The sequence below is a fragment of the Ipomoea nil genome, unplaced genomic scaffold (genome assembly GCF_001879475.1).
Source record: "Ipomoea nil cultivar Tokyo-kokei standard unplaced genomic scaffold, Asagao_1.1 scaffold3326, whole genome shotgun sequence".
Lineage (NCBI taxonomy): Eukaryota > Viridiplantae > Streptophyta > Magnoliopsida > Solanales > Convolvulaceae > Ipomoea > Ipomoea nil.
Window position 1 is genome coordinate 156,191 of NW_017619754.1, and position 20,878 is coordinate 177,068.

The 20,878-nt window shown below is 38.1% G+C and overlaps 2 protein-coding genes and 1 long non-coding RNA gene across 3 annotated transcripts; 1 reads left to right on the forward strand and 2 right to left on the reverse strand.

Moving 5' to 3' along the window:
• Positions 1-1,448: 1,448 nt before the first annotated feature.
• LOC109170743 (anthranilate phosphoribosyltransferase, chloroplastic-like) lies at positions 1,449-5,207 on the forward strand. Its single transcript, XM_019319895.1, has 10 exons — positions 1,449-1,911; positions 2,298-2,441; positions 2,539-2,700; positions 2,829-2,912; positions 3,384-3,572; positions 3,720-3,810; positions 3,951-4,010; positions 4,187-4,305; positions 4,756-4,890; positions 4,969-5,207. The coding sequence occupies exons 1-10, from the start codon at positions 1,699-1,701 to the stop codon at positions 5,011-5,013; spliced, it is 1,242 nt and encodes a 413-aa protein (XP_019175440.1). The 5' UTR covers positions 1,449-1,698; the 3' UTR covers positions 5,014-5,207.
• LOC109170744 lies at positions 4,312-4,776 on the reverse strand. Its single transcript, XR_002052485.1, has 3 exons — positions 4,735-4,776; positions 4,676-4,682; positions 4,312-4,494 (listed from the first exon to the last, which is right to left on the reverse strand). It is a non-coding gene; the product is annotated as an uncharacterized LOC109170744 (long non-coding RNA).
• Positions 5,208-6,881: 1,674 nt separating the features above from the next.
• LOC109170745 (glutaredoxin-like) lies at positions 6,882-10,508 on the reverse strand. Its single transcript, XM_019319896.1, has 4 exons — positions 10,172-10,508; positions 8,027-8,115; positions 7,839-7,937; positions 6,882-7,237 (listed from the first exon to the last, which is right to left on the reverse strand). Exons 1-4 carry the CDS (start codon positions 10,276-10,278, stop codon positions 7,134-7,136), a joined length of 399 nt encoding a protein of 132 aa, XP_019175441.1. The 5' UTR covers positions 10,279-10,508; the 3' UTR covers positions 6,882-7,133.
• Positions 10,509-20,878: the final 10,370 nt, after the last annotated feature.

The window sequence follows — 20,878 nt, forward strand, 5'->3', positions numbered from 1 at the left end:
GCTTCGTTGCCTGTGAGGAGAAGAAGAGTTTGATTTCTGATAAGAAAAACGTCGGCCCTTCCTTGCTGCCGAAAAATTAAGAAATCAGCTTTGTAGTCAATGTTACACGGGTCTCCATCAACGCCCAATCCTTAGGATCCAACGGCACTAAAAACACTTCAAGCTACAATTGCAAAATAATAATAATAATAATAATAATAATAATAATAATAATAATAATAATAATAATAATAATAATAATAATAATAATAATAATAATAATAATAATAATAATATTAATAATAATAATAATAATAATAGTAATAATAATAATAATAATAATAATAATAACAACAATAATAATAATAATAATAATATTATTATTATTATTATTATTATTAATCTTGAAAACTGTAAAAAAATATTTACATTTTCATGAGTGCAACACCAATATATGATTCCACAGAGAGAACAGGAAGAAGAGGGAACCAGTGCAAAAGGAAAAATTATGATTTCCAAACTCACCAATCCATTGTATTTATAGATAGAAAATATGAGAATTATAAACTTGTATAATTTTTCAAAAAGGAAAGGTGTAATTATGTAATATTATCAATTAATAAATTTTAATTAATTTCCATTTTACATTTGCTTACCAAATAGGTTTTACTACACAAGTTTGAGCGGGAAAATAAAATTGGAAGATTTTGTATATATATATATATATATATATATATATATATATATATATATATATATATATATATATAGATTATGACGTTCATGAAATTTGAATAATTATGGTAATTAAAGAATGTATATTATTCTTAATTAAAATAATATGTGTATGATTAATTTTGTTTAATTATTGACGTAATATGTGTATGTTTAATTTTTTTAATTATGGCCGTAATATGTGTATATTTAATTTCATTTAATTATGTCTAATATGTGTACCATTAATTTTATTAATTGATTAGATATAATCTATAGTACGACAAGTATTAAAAAAAAAACAGTTTTAAAAAAATATAATGTGTGAATTAATTTTTTAATTACCATAATTATTAAGATTTTATTCAAAAATAACCACTAGCATAATTTTATATGTGTAATAATATGTGAATTAAAATAATTTACATAATTGTATGGACGAAATACTATGTGAATTAGCCTAAGAAATAAGCATAATTTCATGAAAATAGAAAAATTGTAATTCTCTCTAACCATATAAAAGAATTTGTTAATTAGTTAGAAATTATGTAAGAGTAGAATTTTGATATCCTCCAACCAAACGGGCTTTAGTCTTTGTAATTTCAAATCATATGAAAAAATGGGATCAAATTTATATCTAAATATATGATAATTAAATTTACCAATTTTAAACTGCATCATTTGTAAATCTGTAATAATCGATTCTGAGTTTGTGACTTGAAGAAGAAAAAACAACCCTCTCCCCCTCTCACAAGAGTCAAAGACATATTTGGGGGAAAAATAGTCAAAGACATACACGGATTGTGTGGGCAAATATCAACAATCTCGTACCCAGTCGCCATTACTATCATTAACTCCTTATGATTGCCAACTACACCCTCTGACGAGTGACTGGAGCCGATTTTCCACCAAATTTCATAGCCAAGTGGGATTTCCCTTTCTGCATTTATTACATTCTTATTGATAAACCAGAAAGAAGTGAACAATCTGTCCAGAATCAGAGATATGGCTCTCGTACAATGCTCCTTCCGATTCTCTGCTCTTTCTGCCTCCGGGTCATCTCAGAACCGCACGTGTCTCCTTCCCAGGGCGTTGAGCTTCAGATATGAGCAAAGTCCAGCTTTCCTGTCGAATACCCAGATTAGGAGGTGCTCTTCTGTTCTCTCTGCATTGCCTAATTCAACCAAGAATTCTTCATCCATACCCACTTTTAGTCAGGTAAAGGTTTGATTTTTATTTTCTGTTGTTTCCCCTTCTCTTGAATGAATCCGAACTATAATCTGTTAGGCTGGCAGCTTTGACCCTTGTTTAAGAAAAGGTGAAATGAGATTTGGAATGGATCAAAACCATGGTTGCTTGATGGCCTATTTGTAGAATCTGTTTCAGGCAATTTGTGTTCTATGTTTGATGTAACAAATTGGGATTTTTTTTTTTTTACTGGATTATTGTTGTCATATGTGTTTTACCTTATTCAGGCAATTTGTGTTCTATGTTTAATGTAACAAATTGGGATTTTTTTTTTTCTGGATTGTTGTTTTCATGTGTTTTACCTTATAGACTGATTATTGATTTGTTTTGGGGTTTTGTTGGATTTTATATGTTAGTTGATTGAGACTTTGATTAGTGGAAAAGACTTGACTGAATCTGAAGCTGAAGAATCCCTTGATTTTCTGTTGGATGGTGCTGACGAGGCACTGATTAGCGCCTTTCTTGTTCTCTTGAGGGCTAAAGGAGAAACTTATGAAGAAGTATGTATCATCTTTCTATGATCGACTTATGCATTGATGAATTGTTTGATGCAAATGTCTGGTTCAATATTCCGAGAGTTCGATTTTGAATGGTTAGGTGGTGGGAATGGCAAGGGCTATGATAAAGCATTGTAGAAGAGTTGAAGGATTAGAAGGTGCAGTTGATATTGTTGGCACAGGTGGTGATGGTGCAAACACGGTTAACATTTCTACGGGTGCTTCAATTCTTGCTGCGGCTTGTGGTGTCAAAGTTGCAAAGGTTGACAAAGCTCCTTCGTTCTAATAGCGTTAAATGGTTTTTTTTTTTTTCCCATTTCCTTCTTGATTTTTAATCCTTTAACGCCTTAATGATAATCGGGGCTGAAAACTACTTTGATTTCCTTGCAGCAAGGAAATAGGTCTAGTTCATCTGCTTGTGGGAGCGCCGATGTGCTGGAAACACTAGGGGTTGCTATCGAGCTAGACCCTGAGGTTTGTATTAAATCCAGAATTAATATAATTTTTTGGGATACATCTAACAAAATTGTTAGTAAAACATGTTTATCTATTTTTTAAACATATAAAAGCTATTCAAAAAAGGGTGTAGTATCAAGAGATTTTGTAGGTGTTATCAAACAATTGTCACACTTTTTTTGTTTACTACATTGGCAATGGTCAGGTGAAGTTGTGTAACACGAGGTTTTAGGGTGGAAAAGAAAACAAAGTTTATAGCCCAAGCCTCTGGGTATAGTATTAGGTAGAATTAGTTGGACAAACGTGATATACTTTTACATGGATAGCATGTGCGCTAAACTTTAAGATTGTTAATCATTTTCTTTAGTGCATTTAAATAAGACCGTTGAACCGTTTGGGTAATAAAGCTCATTACGATGTACTGTATTATATATATTTTTTTCCTATAATGGTTATGGTGACTAGTCTCTCTCATTGTTGTTGGGACAGGGGGTTAAGAAGTGTGTAAATGAAGCAGGGATTGGCTTTATGATGTCTCCCATCTACCACCCTGCAATGAAGATTGTTAGTCCTGTCAGGAAGAAACTCAAAGTCAAGACGATATTTAATATCCTGGGCCCGATGTTAAATCCAGCCAGAGTGCCTTTTGCTGTCATTGGAGTAAACAAAGAAGACCTCGTGAGTTCCATTATATCCTTTCTCTCCCACCCCCACTCCCCCGATTTTTTTTATTTTATTTTATTTTTTTTTCGTTTTTTCTGCTTACGAGTTCACTCCGACTTGCTATCTGCATACGTATCTTCTGAAAGAATCGATGTGTTTTAGGTCCACAAAATGGCAAAAGCAGTTCAACGGTTTGGGATGAAAAGAGCATTGGTTGTTCACTCAGAAGGCCTAGATGAGATGAGCCCTCTTGGTAAGATTATCGGTTTTGGTAGAAAACATAAAATTCAGTGTGAGCTAGTTTATAGTATCGCTATCTTTTCTTGAGTTTTAAATGCGTGATTAAAGTTCCTAATTCGACAATGCTTCCTTGCAAATGATTCATGTAAACAGGGCCTGGCTTAATCGTCGATGTTACCCCTTCTAAGATTGAAAAATTCCCATTTGACCCATGTAAGTATCTTGCTTCCATTCAATCAAGTTCAAAATTTTCTTGCAAGTTGCCATAGTTTCTTACACACAACTAAATGAAAAGTCCCTGCCACTCGTACTCAGGAGCATGAATTCCAATGGTGCCCTTACATTTCTGTTTCTACAAATTAATCTAACAAGATGATATCATTGGACAGTGGACTTTGGCATTCCGCGCTGCACTTTGGAGAGCTTGAAAGGCGGACCCCCGGACTTCAATGCGGCGACACTTAGGCGAGTGCTACATGGTGAAAGTGGTCCAATTGGCGATGCATTTGTAAGCCCCTCTGTTCTTATATTCATTGATACAACTCAGCACAAGTTTGGTACTAAGTAGCTTTTCTTCAACTTTGCACATGATAATAATAACGGAAGACCAAACACCTCTAAAAAATCCAACACTTCCCCGGACCCTGGACTGGTGGGAACTTCATGGACCGAGCTTCTCTATTTCACATAATCCCAACTTATCGTGAAAATGTTTTTTTGGTCACACCACAAGGTGTCCTGAGCAGGTCCTCTAACTGTAGGATGCACCTTTAAGCCCGTACCATACTCAGACTAATCCCTATTCGCACTGGCTCGACCCAATTAAGGGGCAAAGTGCTGGCCAGATTGATTTTTCCATACGAGAGGGGTTGGCGAACTCCCGACCTCTCTTAAGGAATAAGAGTGCACGGCCACTCACGCCAACCAAGCTGGTTACTTATCGTGAAAATGTTGACAGGTACTGAATGCAGCCGCAGCTGTATTTGTTAGCGGGCGTGTAGACAGTCTGGGTGAAGGAGTGGCTCTTGCTCGAGAAACGCTGCTTTCTGGCAAAGCTGTGGATACTCTTGATCTGTGGATACAAGTTTCAAAAGTAATGAGAACTTAATCCTAGCAATTGCTTTAGATATAGAATGAATCTCTTACTTGCTCTTTTCATTGTTTTTTTCAGAATGTCAAAGAATCATCACTTCTCAGTGCTCCAGTCTCAGCATGAATTGTTGATGGAAAAAAGTTGGATTATGATGTACTATAGGTGACAAGAATATGAGACTGCACTGTTTCCTTCAGGAATACTATACTATTAAGAAAAAGGAAATAATATTAGTAGGCTTTAGTATATTTGCGGCTGTTATTGGTTCAGTTTGTAGAGAAACTGGTCCCATTTTACAAGGAAGTTTATTGGAGGCTCACAAGTGCCTAATTTTGTTTTTCTATGAACAATCTTTTATGTTTTCACCAAAGTCTATTGAGTTATTGTCAATTTTACTTCAAAAAATACACAATCACTATTAAAACGTGTACATTAAATAACCTCAATAGCTTGTAAATCACTTTTAATTTCACAAATTTAATCATATTATTTAGATGATGAGAGAAATGAGTGTGTATCAAATAAAGTCTAATAGTTCACAAATACACAAAAGAGATAAATCATACTAAGTTCCAATTTTATGTTTCAGTGCAATAAATTTAGCTGCACATTTATAGATCCTGTTTGGTTCGCGAAAAATATTTGAAAGAAAATGAAATTGAAATTCCATAGAAAAAAATTACTAAGAAAATTAATTACAATTTTTAGTTGGTGAAAAAAAAATTAGTAAGAATATTAATTCTGTTATTTGGTTGAGGTTGAAATTGTAAGAAATAATGAGTATAAAGACTAAAATGCCCTTAAATTAATAATAATAAAAAGGAAAATAAGGGTCAAATAGGCCATCGAACTGCACTCAATAATGCAATTAGGCCACCGAACTTTAAAAAGCTACAATTGGATCCTTGAACTAACGAATTCTATTCAATTAGTCTAATTTGTAAGTTTCCATGTTGTTAGCAGGTTATCCCTTTTCAAAAAAAATTTTAATTATTATTTAAAATAATTATTTAATATTAATAATTAAAAAAAAAAAAAAAAAAAAAAAAAAACAGATCGACACGCCGGAGACGAAGAAGGTTTCTTCGTCTCCGGCCATGGAGACGGAGTTCTTCGTCTCTGGCTGGAGACGGAGTTCTTCTTCGTCTCCATGGCCGGAGACGAAGAATATCTTCGTCTCTATGGCCGGAGACGAAGAGACTCTTGACGAAGAGTTTCTTCGTCTCCGGCCAATGAGACGGAGTTAACTTCTTCGTCTCTGGCCGGAGACGAAGGAACCTTCTTCGTCTCCGGCCAGAGACGAAGAAATTAACTCGGTCTCCATGGCCAGAGACGAAGAAGGTTTCTTCGTCTCCGGCAGTGACGGTATCTTTTTTTTTTTTTTTTTTTTTAATTTTAATTTTAATTTTAAATAATTATTTTAAATAATAATTTTTTTAAAATATTATAAATTAGGAGTGACCTGTTAACAATCTCCAAAACTTATAAATTGGACTAATCCAATAGAATTAGTTAGTTCAAAGAGCTAATTGTTACTTTTTAAAGTTCAATGACCTAATTGCATTATTAGGTGCAGTTCAATGACCTATTTGACCCTTATTCCTAATGAAAACAACCAAGGCAAAATTGTCTAACCATATTATACTTTCTTTCCAATTTTCATTGAAGACAAAATACCACCCCTCCCCTTAAATACTTTTTCCACAAAATTAAGGAAATTCTTGTAAGAAAATATAATTTTTTGAAAAACTTTTTCCATCCAACCAAACATGTTCCTAAGAAATTCCCTATTATAGTTCTCTTTTAGAAGAGAGAAGGAGATTGGTAAGCAATGAAGACAAAATACCACCCCTCCCCTTAAATACTTTTTCCACAAAATTAAGGAAATTCTTGTAAGAAAATATAATTTTTTGAAAAACTTTTTCCATCCAACCAAACATGTTCCTAAGAAATTCCCTATTATAGTTCTCTTTTAGAAGAGAGAAGGAGATTGGTAAGCAATAATTTGTGACATAACATAGCAACTACAAGTTGAAACAACTGAAGCCAAATAACAGAAACATGTACTTATATATCTTACACAATAATCCAACCCTGTAAAAGGCCAGTAAGCCAATCTACTGAGGAAAAGCAAAAGGACCATTTGGTTGCAACATCATCATCATCATCATCTTCTTCTTCAACCAATATTATTAAACTCTAGGAGGAACAGTTTATACAGAGATTTACTTGAGTCTATATAGTTAGACAGCATTGACATTGGTGAGTTGAGCAGATTTGGTGGTAATGGCGCCAGCATCGGTTAGCATGGCTACAAGCTGCCCTTGTTGGTGCTTCTCCAAAGTTTCTGCAAACAAAACACACACAGAGCAAAACAATCATTTCTATTGTCTATACAAGTCTCCCCCAAATTGTGGTTTGGATAAAATGGGACTAGTTAATATTGAATAAATACCAATTTTGATCCCACTACTATTAGTGTAATGACAGTTTTGATCCACAAGTTCAATAATTGACATCCAATGACTATCATTTTAATGTCAATTTTGATCACTCTGGTCACCAGTCCGACTCAAACATTCTGAAATTTCAAAATTTTAAAGTTACCCAAGTCAAACATTCTGAAATATCAAAATTTTAAGGTTATTTTCGCCCTTTGGTTATCTCATTAGTAAACCTTTTCCCCAGTTTCTTGGTCTGGATGGATGAAAATAACCTTAAAATTTTAAGATTCCAGAATGTTGAAAATAACCTTAAAATTTTGAGATTCCAGAATGTTTGAGTCGAACCGATGACTGGAGTGATCAAAATTAACATTAAAATGATAGTATCATTAGATGACAAATAAGTCATTAAACTTGTGGACCAAAACTGTGACTATGCTAATAATAATCATAGGACCAAAATTGACATTTATTCAATTAATATTAGAGGGATTAGTAGTGTACTATCACAGCCTCCAACATGCTTCCCTCCAATGAAAACATTGGGCACAGTCCTCTGACCAGTCCACTCCAGCAAGGCTTGCTGAATAGCATCCCCATCATCTTCAAAAAAATCAGTAAAGCTCATAAAGCTTTTATGCAAAAAGTCAGCAAACTAAATGCCTGTAAAGTTATCAGGTAAGACAGCATACTTTCTTGGTCAAGCTCAATGAGTTTGTAGGCAGCACCAAGCTGGTTAAGAAGGTTTTTCACTCTAGTGCAATATCCACAATATGTTTTACTGCATAAACAAAGTAGCATGCAAATGATGAGAACAATAATATTAGCAAATGATCAATCGTATTCACAAAGTATATGATGGACTAGTAAAGGAAGAGTTACAATAATACACAGAAAAGGGAAAGAAATTCTAAAGCTGATAGAATACAGAGTCCTAATAACCATCAGGACAATAATTTTCTTACTAAGAAGGCCCATGTGGGCCCTTGCAAGTGAAAAAAACAGACTGAAATATGAAATTAAATTACAAAACAGAGATCAAATTGCATGTTCATGACTTGCCCTTTGCACTCAGAGGAGTATCAAATTATCAATATATCATAACTTGTGAAAGTTTGCAGCCAACATCAAGAAGAATACAGATAGCAATAAAACTATATAAAAGGGTATATGCCCTTAAACAGAAGAGCAGATTCATGCTCCCTTCTACTAATGTTTGACAGTAGAAAGTCCTTATAGTTCCCCACATGCTTCATAATTTAAACACCCATTACAGGTGATAGGTGTAAGCAAATATGGTTAGCAGTCTAGACAATGACCTTTTATTTGAGGTTAGAGGAAGATGGTTTTTAGTAAGAAAACCTTTCTTAAAAACTTTGGCAAACAATCTTTTAAAAAAATATTTTTAGCACATGTGGCAAGAGGAGAGAGCAGTGAAATCCATGGCTCTACCAACTAGTGCACAAGGCTCCTCAAGTAGGAGGAAAAATAAGACAAAGGGTGGTCAACATCTCCACAAAGCAATGCTTTATGTCCCAAAATGTGTAATTTGTGGTGGAATTAAAGTGAAAAGACAACAACCATGGGCCCATGGCTAATAAAAAGTGGAGTTCTATGTACCCCAAATCTTATGTCCTCAATTTTACTCCCTTGAAATGGGAGGCTCTAAGCTAGTGAATCTAAATACAAGTGTCTACATCAAGACTTGATTTTATGTGTGGGAGCAAAATTTAGAAGTATAAAGTGAGAGTACACGTAATATTTTCCTAAAAAGTGTTTAAACTCATATTGTAACATTTTCAATGTACTTCTTTTGAGGACCAAAAGTCCAAAAGCACCAACATGGGACCAAAAGTGGAGGCACACTCCAACAACTAAGGAGACCAAAAGTGTCCAACTCACTATTTACAAATGAATGTGATTGGAGGAGGGGTTTGTGGGTAGATAGGTAGGTAAATGGGTAATTGAAACTATATAGGTGCAAGTAGTGATGAGAGAGTACATAAATGGTAGTAGGAATGGGAATATATAAGTCTATACTTATTCCTGCAATACCCTCCCACTTTAAAAGTGGACTTTACTTCTACACCAAATACCCTCCCACTTTTAAAGTGGACTTTACTTCTACACCATCAAATTTATAATTCTTTACTTTAAAAAAGTTCTCACTCCAATAAAATAAATAAAATAAATAAATAAAATTATTTTCCATAAAAGCATGCCACATTATTTTATTAAGTAAAATTTTTAGGATGAGTACAGCCTAATAAGATGATAGAAGTAAATCAACGCATTCTCATGTTGGAAAATACTCTCATTTCTTACTTCCGATTTTTATTCACTCTCACAAATTCTTGATGTAGATATATTCCCTGGACTCACACGATGAAAATAACCAATCTTTGTTTGTCATGTCATGGAGTACAAATGAGAAAGTAGAATTTAAGAGTACATATAATAGAACTCATCAATTTATAATATTTTTCATGTTATTTCAATTTAACTATCATGGTAGAACACATGATATTTCAATTACCAAGAGCCAAAATATGAAAACAAAAAAAACCCTAATTTTTCCTTTTTAAAAAAACCCTAATTTTGGTTGAACTGGAAGAGCTAAATGGCCAATAAATTGAGTGGCTGACAATCTGACATCCATAACTTGAAGCTTCTACAGCAACAAATTAGAGCCCCCCACCCCCAAAAAAAAAAAAAAAATTGAACTCTTGAATATACAATAAGAAAGATTATCAAGACCAGAAAGGGGAGGAACAGTAAATCTGAATTTAAAAGAAAATAAATGAGGAAAATTTGTCAAGAAAAGAGAAGTGTCTGACCTAAAGACAACCGCAGGGTGAGAAGAAACAATCTCCTTGGCCTTGGTAAGAGCCATCTCCATCTCTTCTTTACTGATCTTCTTGTTTAAACTCATGAGCGATCCCATTTTGTGCGCCCTTTTATGGTGTTTTCTTGGTGATATCTAAGGAGAGGAAGAACAGGTGTTGGGAAGTGGGCATGGCTTCGTGTTCGTACATATCACAGGTGGCTTTTGCCTAGACTACTTTCACGCGTCGCCGTCACCGTTGAGTAGCTGTGTTGACTGTTGAATAAGGTCGTACATAATAAATGGGGAAAAATGCAATTTTAATCCCTAGCCCTTTTTTTTTGGAACCAATTTTAATCCCTAGCCCTAATCATCAGTTTTGCAAGCTTACTATAATTTTAATAATTCCCTACCAACAAATATATTAAACTTTGTTACGATAATTTTTAATTGGTGGAAAGCATTCTCCGAGTATACCTATTTATATGTATTGCATACGTGCTTGGTATTAAGTCAAGTCATCATGAGGAATTATTTTCGACCATGACTAACCTTACTGACGACCCGACTTAAGTGTGAAGATCGAGCAAATGCTTAACTAGCAGTAGTTTTCACCTCGCCTAAAAGGATCCATCCCGATCTATTTAGGTTGGGGCAGCGGATCTAACCAAGTTCACTTGGAGAATAAACTTAGATTCGGCCACAGGTTGAGAAGAATTTAGTGACTCTGAATGGGCAAAGGTACAGACTCGAGAAAGGACTCCCAAATTTGATGTTCGTTCATGCTCTCTCCCTGAACATGAGATTTGGGATAGAATGATATATGTTCAAAGAAAGAGACATCCATAGTGGTGTATAACTTTTTTGTGGTTGGAGAATAACACTTGTATCCTTTCTGTGTTGGGGAATATCCCAGAAAAATACACTTATTGGCTCTAGGATCAAATTTGCTACGGTGTTGGGGATACACATGAACAAATACCGTGCAACCAAATACCTTGAGTGGTAAATCAGATGAGATTGCACGTATATGAGGAAAACATTGCAGAAGAAGTTGACGTGGGTTTTTAAAATTAAGGACTCTAGATGGCATACAGTTAATGAGATAAGTGGCTATGAGAATGACTTCCCCCATAAATAATTAGGAACATGCGAAGAGAACATAAGGCACCGGGCAACTTCCAAGAGATTTCTATTCTTTCGTTCAGTCACCCCATTTTGTTGGGGGGTGTTAACGCAAGAACTTATATAAATAATCCCATGACTTTGTAGATAGGTATTAAGATTACTAGTGAAGTATTCTCTAGTATTGTCTGACTTGAGTATCTGAATCTTAGAGTTCTATTGGTTTTGGACCATAAGATTAAATGTTTGAAAATTTTCCCAACCTCTAACTTGTTTCTCATAAGAAAAACCCAAGTTACCAGTGTATGATCGTCAACAAATGTCACAAACCATCGAGTGCCATAAACATTTTTATCAGTGAGTGACCCCACACATCATTGTGAATCAATGAAAATGCAGTGGAAGGTTTGTATGGAATTTGAGAATAAACATTTCGAGTATGCTTAGCAATATGACAAATTTCACAATGAAAGGATGCTGAAGTTTTATTGGTAAATAGTTTTGGAAACAATTTAGCAAGGTACACAAAGCTAGGATGACCAAAAGTCCAAAACGATAGTGTAATAATATGATTTCACTATCTTTATTGATATTGAAATTGGACAGAGAGCAAGATTCTAACATACTCTAAGATTAGGTACAACTTGCTTGAGAAATTTGATTTGAGGATCGACGACATGAGAAGAGATAGAGCCCGGGGCATAATTCAGCCAATCATCTTTCCCAATTTGAAGTCCTAAAAAACATATATTTGGATAAAATTTAGTAACACATTGAAGATCATGAGTCAATTTTCTAATGGACAAAAGATTACAATCCAAGTTTGGAACATGTAGGACAGAGTCAAGATACAACTCTTTAATAAGTTGAATGAAACATGTCCCAACAATTTTTGAACTTGAACCATCAGCAATACAAACAAATGAATGACCACTACTTGGCTTGTAATTTTGGAGAAGAGTAGCATCTCCTGTAATGTGATTAGAAGCGCTTGTGTCAACTATCCACGACCTCATTCCTTCTTTGTTAACAGTGAAGGTTGTATGTGAATCCGTTTGAGTTACAATACTAGTCCCAGTAACGCTACCATTGTCATTTGGACTGAATAGTTTTTGCCATTCAATTTTGTGTCTAATTATAAGAATAAGAGAGGAATCACTGTCACTGTTTCAAGTTTGAGAAGTGGCCACTCCATATTTTGTCATGGCTTGAGAATTGAGAAAAGAAAGATAGGAAAAAAAATAGCCTAAAGGTACTAAGGTTCAGAAACCTGGCTGACTTGCTCTGATACCATGAAGAAATTATGAAATTTTTTATTTTCAATAATGGTGTGATTACAACAGTATATATACAACCTACTCTAACAAAGGATCCAACTAATGAAATTCACACCAGAAGCAGGTTGAGAAGCAATTTGATAGAGATGGTCGGTTTTTCCTGCTACACCTCAAAAATAGAATCAAAAAATGTGAAGGAAGCCTTGCAGGATGATCTATGGGTTAAGGCAATGCAAGAGGAACTGCATCAGTTTGAAAGAAATCATGTGTGGGATCTTGTTCCAAAGCCAAACAGTGTAAACATAATTGGAATAAAGTGGATCTTCAAAAACAAAACTGATGAAGCTAGTAATATTGCAAGAAACAAAGCTCGGCTAGTTGCTCAAGGGTATACCCAGATAGAAGAAATTGACTATGATGAAACATTTGCACCTGTTGCTAGATTGGAATTTGATGGAAAATTTTAATATAGTCCTCGCAATTGCACAAGTCAATTGTAGTGATAGTGTGCAAAAGCAAGGGTCGAATCCACAGGGAATTGATACTAAGCAATTTAATAAATAACTTAAACGAAAATGCTCTGAATAAATATCAAGACGAAGACTAACTCAAATGCTGAAATAATTAAACCAAAACTCATTAGCATGCACCGACTGGGACCAATAACAATCAGATTATAAGAGGCGTAGAAACGAGAATAAAACTGACCAGATTTCAACACAATCAATTTGATTAAGTATAAAACTTAATTCAATTGGCAAATTAAATTAACTAATGCAAACTGTTCACCGTAAATTCATCATGCCCTTAAATAAAAGAAATTAACAATGCATAATGTAAATAGCAATACTTGAATCACAAAGCATAAATCTTCCTAAAATCAAACACAATAAATTAATAAATGAAAAGAATAAATAGATGAAGAATTGCGTATGGAATTGTTGCTACCAAATAATTATCTAAACAAAGTGCTGCCAGAGAGATGGCCTAAACCAACAATTGACGAAAATTTAAAACCAACTTTAACTCAAGAATATAATGACCTTTAATTTGTAAAAATGCTTAAACCAAATACAGTAAGGCAAAAGAGTCAAAGAAAGCTTAATAACAAATTAAGTGAATTGAAGTGCTATTAAAGAAGATTTGAAGTTTTGTGCGCTGCTGCCCAAGAAGAATCGCCGAAGCCGAACAATTGAATTCTAACCACCGCCGAAACTTTGAAACTGCCGCCGCTGACCACGGACGGAGAACTTTCACCACCGATCGAAATTCTCCAACGCTGCCACCAGAATTGGTCCGGGGCAAAATTGATGATCATTCAACTCCAGAGTCGCCATCTTTTATACTATTCAGGCTTCAACCGCTTCCCTGCTCTTCCATGACCGGCTACTGCTCTGCTTCGCTGCCATGGCCGAAGGAATAATTCTACGATCTCCTTTCTCGCTTTCTTTTGTTGACCGACGGAAGGAAAGAAGTTTCAACCATAAAATAATGACTAATTAAATAAAACACTTTTTTTTTAAAGTTAAAATAAATTAGAGTCCATATATAACTAATCTACACTTATTAAACTCCTGCTAATCAAGTACTATTAAAACTAATATTATTATTATGAAATTAGGATCAAGAATTATTGGCCTGACAGAAATCAAATAATAAAACAAATTTAATAAGTAAAACAACCTAAAATTGAATAATATTAATAAAGCTACTAATAACAATAATAAATAAAAATATATATAAATTAATTAATTATTGTAAATTAACTATAAAAATATTATTAAAAAAACAATAAAATAATGTTTATCAAAATCCATCAGAATTTTACTGGTAATAGCGTGCATACTGGGCTTCACACTGTTTTAGATGGATGTCAAGACAACATTTCTGAATGGGTATTTGCACGGAGATATCTATGTGGCACATCCTAAGGGCTTTGAGGATCTTGTACATCCAAATCATGTCTACAAACTTAGGAAAACACTCTATGGACTCAAACAGGCCCCAAGGGCGTGATATGAACTGACTCAGTATCTATTACATCATGGCTATGATCGAGGAAGTGTGGATAAGACCTTGTTTGTCAAGACCACTGGAAATCATGTTACAATTGCTCAGATCTATGTGGATGATATTGTGCTTGGATCTACTCTACAGAAGTACACTGATGATCTGGTGGGGGTCATGAAAAAAAAAATTGAAATGTCCATGGTTGGTCAACTGACATACTTCCTAGGCCTTCAAGTCAAACAGAGTTCCGAAGGATACTCCATCTCAGCATCTCTCAAGAAAATTGTGCTAAGAACTTAGTCAAGAAGTTTGAACTGGAATCATGCAAGACACCCAGGACTCCTATTTCAACCTCCACAAAGTTGTCTAAAGATGTTGCAGGTCCACCAGTAGATTCAACAGTCTATAGAAGTCTGATTGGTAGCTTGCTTTACTTAACTGCCAGTCGTTCAGATATCATGTTCAGTGTTGGCATGTGTGCTAGATATCAATCAGTACCCAAAGAGTCACATTTGATAGCTGCAAAGAGAATTTTGAAGTACATCAAGGGTACTATTCAGTATGGGATATGGTACTCTGAGGAGAGTGAGTTGAGTCCAATTGCATACTGTGATGCTGATTGGGCAGGAAACATTAATGACAGGAAAAGTACATCTAGTGGATGTTTCTTTGTTGCGAAGAACTTAGCGTCATGGCTGAGCAAGAAACAGAACTCAATCTCTCTGAGCACAGCTGAAGCAGGATACATATATAGCAGCTGGAGGATGTTGTACTCAACTTGTTTGGATGAAGCAGATGCTACTAGATTATGGTCTCTCTCAAGGTTCTATGACACTTTACTGTGACAATATAAGTGTCATAAACATTTCAAAGAATCCAGTCCAACACTCAAGGACCAAACATATTGATATAAGGCATCACTTCATCAGAGATTTGGTTGAAGCAAAAGAGATTGAGTTGGAATATATTCAGACAGACAAGCATCTGGCAGACATACTGACAAAGCCTCTGGATGCAAATCGTTTCGAGATTCCCAGATCTGCTCTGGGATCTATCAGATGGATTGTTAAGGCAGAAGGGTACGTCAGAAGAAGGATTTTGAATTTCACAGCCTCGAATCAAATTTCAAAATTTGATTTCCATAAATCTCCATCTTCTCATTTGTTAAGTACGATCTTACCCTACTAAGTCTCTACTAATTGCCTTTTTCAAAATTCAAATCTTCCGTTTAATCCCTAAAAAGAAGCTATACCGTTGCATCAATTACGTCATAGCTGCATGAACCCTGTCAACCGCATTGATTACTTTCTCTCTCTCTTGGGATTATATCTCTCTCCTGATCATTCTTAGTAGCAAAGAAAATCCCAAAACTCTACCTTCTCCGTCTAAAATCTCCCAAACCTCTCTGTCTTGGGTTTGCTTCTCCCTCACTAAGAAACCAAGCAGACATGGCCGATGCGGTGAAAAATATGATAATCAAATTTGGCAGAAAGGATCATTTACCAGAGAATGCCCTAAAACATGTGAATACCCTTCTCCAGCTAGCTATGAAGAAGAAACTGAAGTTGGACCCTGTTCTTCGAGATGAAATAATTGTCACGGTGATATCAGACTATCCGGAGTTCTATGAGCACTGGTTAGATGAAGATACAAGCACCCTGATGGTGATGGCTTCTGAGGCAGATGATGACATCAGTCTAGCCACCATTGATGCACCAGAGGATGGAAACCGAGCAGGGGCGTTTCTGAAATACTTTGCGTAGAGGGCTTTAGATTGGGATGAGGTATCTCGACGACTTGCCGATGCTCAATCGTTGTACCTGCAGGCAGCCTAGGAGGAAGTACAACGAAGAAGAGAGGTTCTTCAAAACAAGTCAAACACTTCTGATACCCCTATTGAAATTTTACCTGATAAGCTTACTGAGCCTTTGTCTCCTGCTGCTAAGTCTGGTATACCTTCTGTGTTGTCTGATATTAATCCGGGTTCTCTACAGTCATTGTTGCCTGAATGCCTGCTACTTCAAATATATCTGATGTAACACCCTGTATATCTACTGTTGATATATAAAAATATGTTGATGTATCTGTCTCTGATAAAGTTGCCCCAACATATGTTGATATTTATGGTTCAATACAAGTTGTGTTAACATCTGATATTGAAAAACCTGATATTGTAGTCACTGATGACCCAGAGTCCACAGTTCCAGTTAAATCCTCTGTTGAAATCTGTTCGGTTGAAAATCCACTTAATGAGTCTGTTGTTCCCCCTTTTGAATAGTCTGAGAATACCCATCCATCTTGATAGTACTAATTCCCCCGTATAGAAGGGTGTTTGTACTGGACGAATATGTATATGTACAAACATTGTTCTTGGCATGAAGAGAGAAAGAGAGGGAGAGCCGAGAGATGGCCAGAAATGGCCTCCCTGCCCCAAAGGGCTTTAGGCCCTTTTAAAGGCCTAAGGTGGCGAGTTTGACCCATCTCGGGTCTGACCCGTCACCTTTGACCCTGACCCGTAGATCAAGACCCGAACCGCGAGACCCCGACCCGACTGTAAGTGATGGCACGGACCCGGGGTATATAACTTATCAAAAGCCCCCACAGCCCGTGCCCTGACGACGAGCTAACGAGGAAGGGTTCGGACTGGAAAAACGGGCCACACGGTCCGTGACATATGCCGGTTGTCTCGTTAAAAACCTTAGGCTAACAAAAAACCCAGTGGGAAAAACTTTAGCCAAAGGAAAAAAGAGTGCAACGTTCAGACATAGTCCGGTGGACCGAAAGGGAGCGCCCGTCCCAGTGGTCGAACTTGCAACGCAACTTGCGAAAGGTCGAGCCCAACCGGTTCACGACTGGATTGTCGGGCACGACAGGGTTGTCGATTCGATTGCGATCTGGAGATCTACTAACCAACTACGGGGTTGGATTCGCTTGTGACCGAGAGACTGGATTCATTTGGGCGAAACGTTACTTGGGCGAAGCGAACGCGATTCGACCGACGAACGTGCTACTCGGGCAAACTAAAACGCAGACGAGCTGCTCGGGCCAGTGCAGCCCCCACTCCCGCGGGTGTGAGAATTGTCAACACAAAGGAGTGGATACGACGGGTTTCCGATCGGGAAACGACACCGCGGTCGGGAAATGACTCGACCGGGTCCGCGATGCAAGTGCACCCAGCTACAACTACCGTGTCGACGATCGGGCACGACATCGCTAACAAGCGGTACATACACATGGTTTAAAAAGTGGTAAAACATCGCACAAAGAAGGTAAACACATCGCTAAAAGCGGCATCGCCAAAAGGCGGTAAACACATCGCTGAAAAGCGGCATCGCTAAGAAGCGGGGTAAATACATCGCACGGCATCGCCTAAAAGCGGAAACAACATCGCTAAAACGCGGCATCGCTAAGAGGCGGAACAAGCACATCGCGCGGCATCGCCTAAAAGCGGAAACAACATCGCTAAAAAGCGGCTCCGCTAAGAGGTGGAACAAGCATATCGCTCGGCATCGCCTAAAAGCGGAAACATCATCGCTAAAAAGTGGCTCCGCTAAGAGGTGGAACAAGCATATCGCTCGGCATCGCCTAAAAGCGGAAACAACATCGCTAAAAAGCGGCTCCGCTAAGAGGCGGAACAAGCATATCGCTCGGCATCGCCTAAAAGCGGAAACATCGCTAAAAAGCGGCTCCGCTAAGAGGTGGAACAAGCATATCGCTCGGCATCGCCTAAAAGCGGAAATATCATCGCTAAAACGCGACATCGCTAAGAGGCGGAACAAGCACACCGCTCGGCATCGCCTAAAAGCGGAAATATCATCGCTAAAACGCAGCATCGCTAAGAGGCGGAACAAGCACATCGCTTGGCATCGCCTAAAAGCGGAAATATCATCGCTAAAACGCGGCATCGCTAAGAGGCGGAACAAGCACATCGCTCGGCATCGCCTAAAAGCGGAAATATCATCGCTAAAACGCGGCATCGCTAAGAGGCGGAACAAGCACATCGCTCGGCATCGCCTAAAAGCGGAAAGGATCATCGCCTTATCCGGGCAGACGGGTTGAACCGGTCGCTCTAGGCCGACCGGGCGCATGGCCTCAGGCGACCCACATACCAGTAAGCCGACCGGGCGCATGGCCTCAGGCGACCCACATATCAGTATGTTACCCGAGCAGACGGTTTGAACCGGCCGCTCTAGGCCGACCGGGCATATGGCCTCAGGCGACCCACATACCAGTAAACCGACCGGGCATATGGCCTCAGGCGACCCACATATCGGTATGTTATCCGAGCAGACGATTTGACCCGGCCGCTCCTCAAACGACCGCCGCCCACCCTGTCCAGCCCCCCACTGTCGGACGCACTTAAGTATAAGGTCGTGTGGCAGTGGAATTAGCGGCCGGGCGAACTCAGGGCGTGGTCTCGCTGTCGGGCTATTGCCCTCGCCGGCTTTAACCGGAAAAAGGTGTCGGCTTTAACCGGAAAAAAGTTTAACGACATTGCGGTCGTCGCTGGAGCCTCGTCCGATTGGTCCGGAGACCCAAAATTGCCTACGTGGTAGGGCTTGGTCCCGGGACTTTTCCCCGGCTTAACAATGCCGGTGGTGGCGAGGCTGACCTGACCGGGCTCTAAATGCCGGTGGTGGTAATACCAACCTAACCGGACTTATTACAAATAAATTCTAACTATTACAAATTTTTCTAGGTACAAGCCCATAACTTAATACAATTTGTAGCTGGGCCTATACCACTTACAATCCAAATATGCTACGGCTCACTTTAATTTGTGGACCTGACTATACAATTTAAATTCAAGACTACAATGCCTTTAATTTTTACAACTTAAAATTGCATTTGCAGGCTGCCCACTCATTTTTTTTGTATTTTCCATCTTCACTTCTCAATGCACCGCCAACATCAACCAACCCACTCCTCTAGCTTGCTGCGACTCCACCGCCCACAAGCAACCAATAAAAGATTTGGCTTTCCTTTCATCATCCACCGTCTCGGATTGTACGCACCACCACCATCCCCAACCAATGGGATTGCATGCATAATCCACTTTCTCTTTTAATTTTCTTCTTTCATTGTTCTGCTCTTTGCGCTATTATCCCTTCACCCCCAAACAACTTGGGTTTTCTTCATGGCAATCAGGGAGAAACACACAAGGAACGAATGGTTATGGATTGAAAAGCCAGTGCACTGAAATATTGAGGGTACGCAACCACTTCTTGTTAGAGACGGAGTTCTCTTTCGGGGAAGTTGAAAACGCTGCGAATTCCGGTACAGATTATCTCCATAAGTTGGAGCAAATCCGAGGGAGGGAGTGATGGTGCATGCACGGTATACAGATGTCCGACGATGATGACGAAGCAAGAAACACGGTAGGTGGCGGCATTGTGCCAGGCCTTCTCTGCCTCTCTACTGCCGACCGCTTCTACTATTTTGACTGGAAGGATTCTTGCCTCCCGTCCTCCTCAGATCCAATGGGTTGCCATAAACACCAAGAATGAGTCAACACCAAGAACCAGTGATGAGGAGATGATCAGGAGACCGAAAAATAATCAAAAATTTGCAATAGCCTGAATTGATGATGAGAAGCTAAGGATTCGTTGACTTACCCAATGGGTTTGGAGTTAGTTTGTTTCCAGAATTTTTTTGCGTAGAGGATGGCGATCTATGTACCAGAAGTAGTGGCGAGGAGGTCGGCGCTGTGCTGCATGGCCGGGAAAACGTCTCGCCTCTTCCTTAGCTTCATCAGAATCATCATGCATCAAGAAGCAGCAAACGGAGAAAAAGAATCAAGAAGTGATGCGGTGAGATGGTTGGGGAGTTGGTCCTGCAACGTGACTGGCTGGGTTCAAATCTTGCATCTAAATTTGTAGATCTTAGCTTCAGCTCTTTCTCTTCCAGAGCTTTTTTCTCAAATAGTAGGAGCGTAACTCTTTGTCACGGTCCCCACGGACGGCGCCATTTGATAGTACTAATTCCCCCGTATAGAAGGGTGTTTGTACTGGATGAATATGTATATGTACAAACATTGTTCTTGGCATGAAGAGAGAAAGAGAGGGAGAGCCGAGAGATGGCCAGAAATGGCCTCCCTGCCCCAAAGGGCTTTAGGCCCTTTTAAAGGCCTAAGGTGGCGAGTTTGACCCATCTCGGGTCTGACCCATCACCTTTGACCCCGACCCGTAGATCAAGACCCGAACCGCGAGACCCCGACCCGACTGTAAGTGATGGCACGGACCCGGGGTATATAACTTATCACATCTGATCCAAATGTTGCTATCCTCTTCTATACATCTTTCAGTATG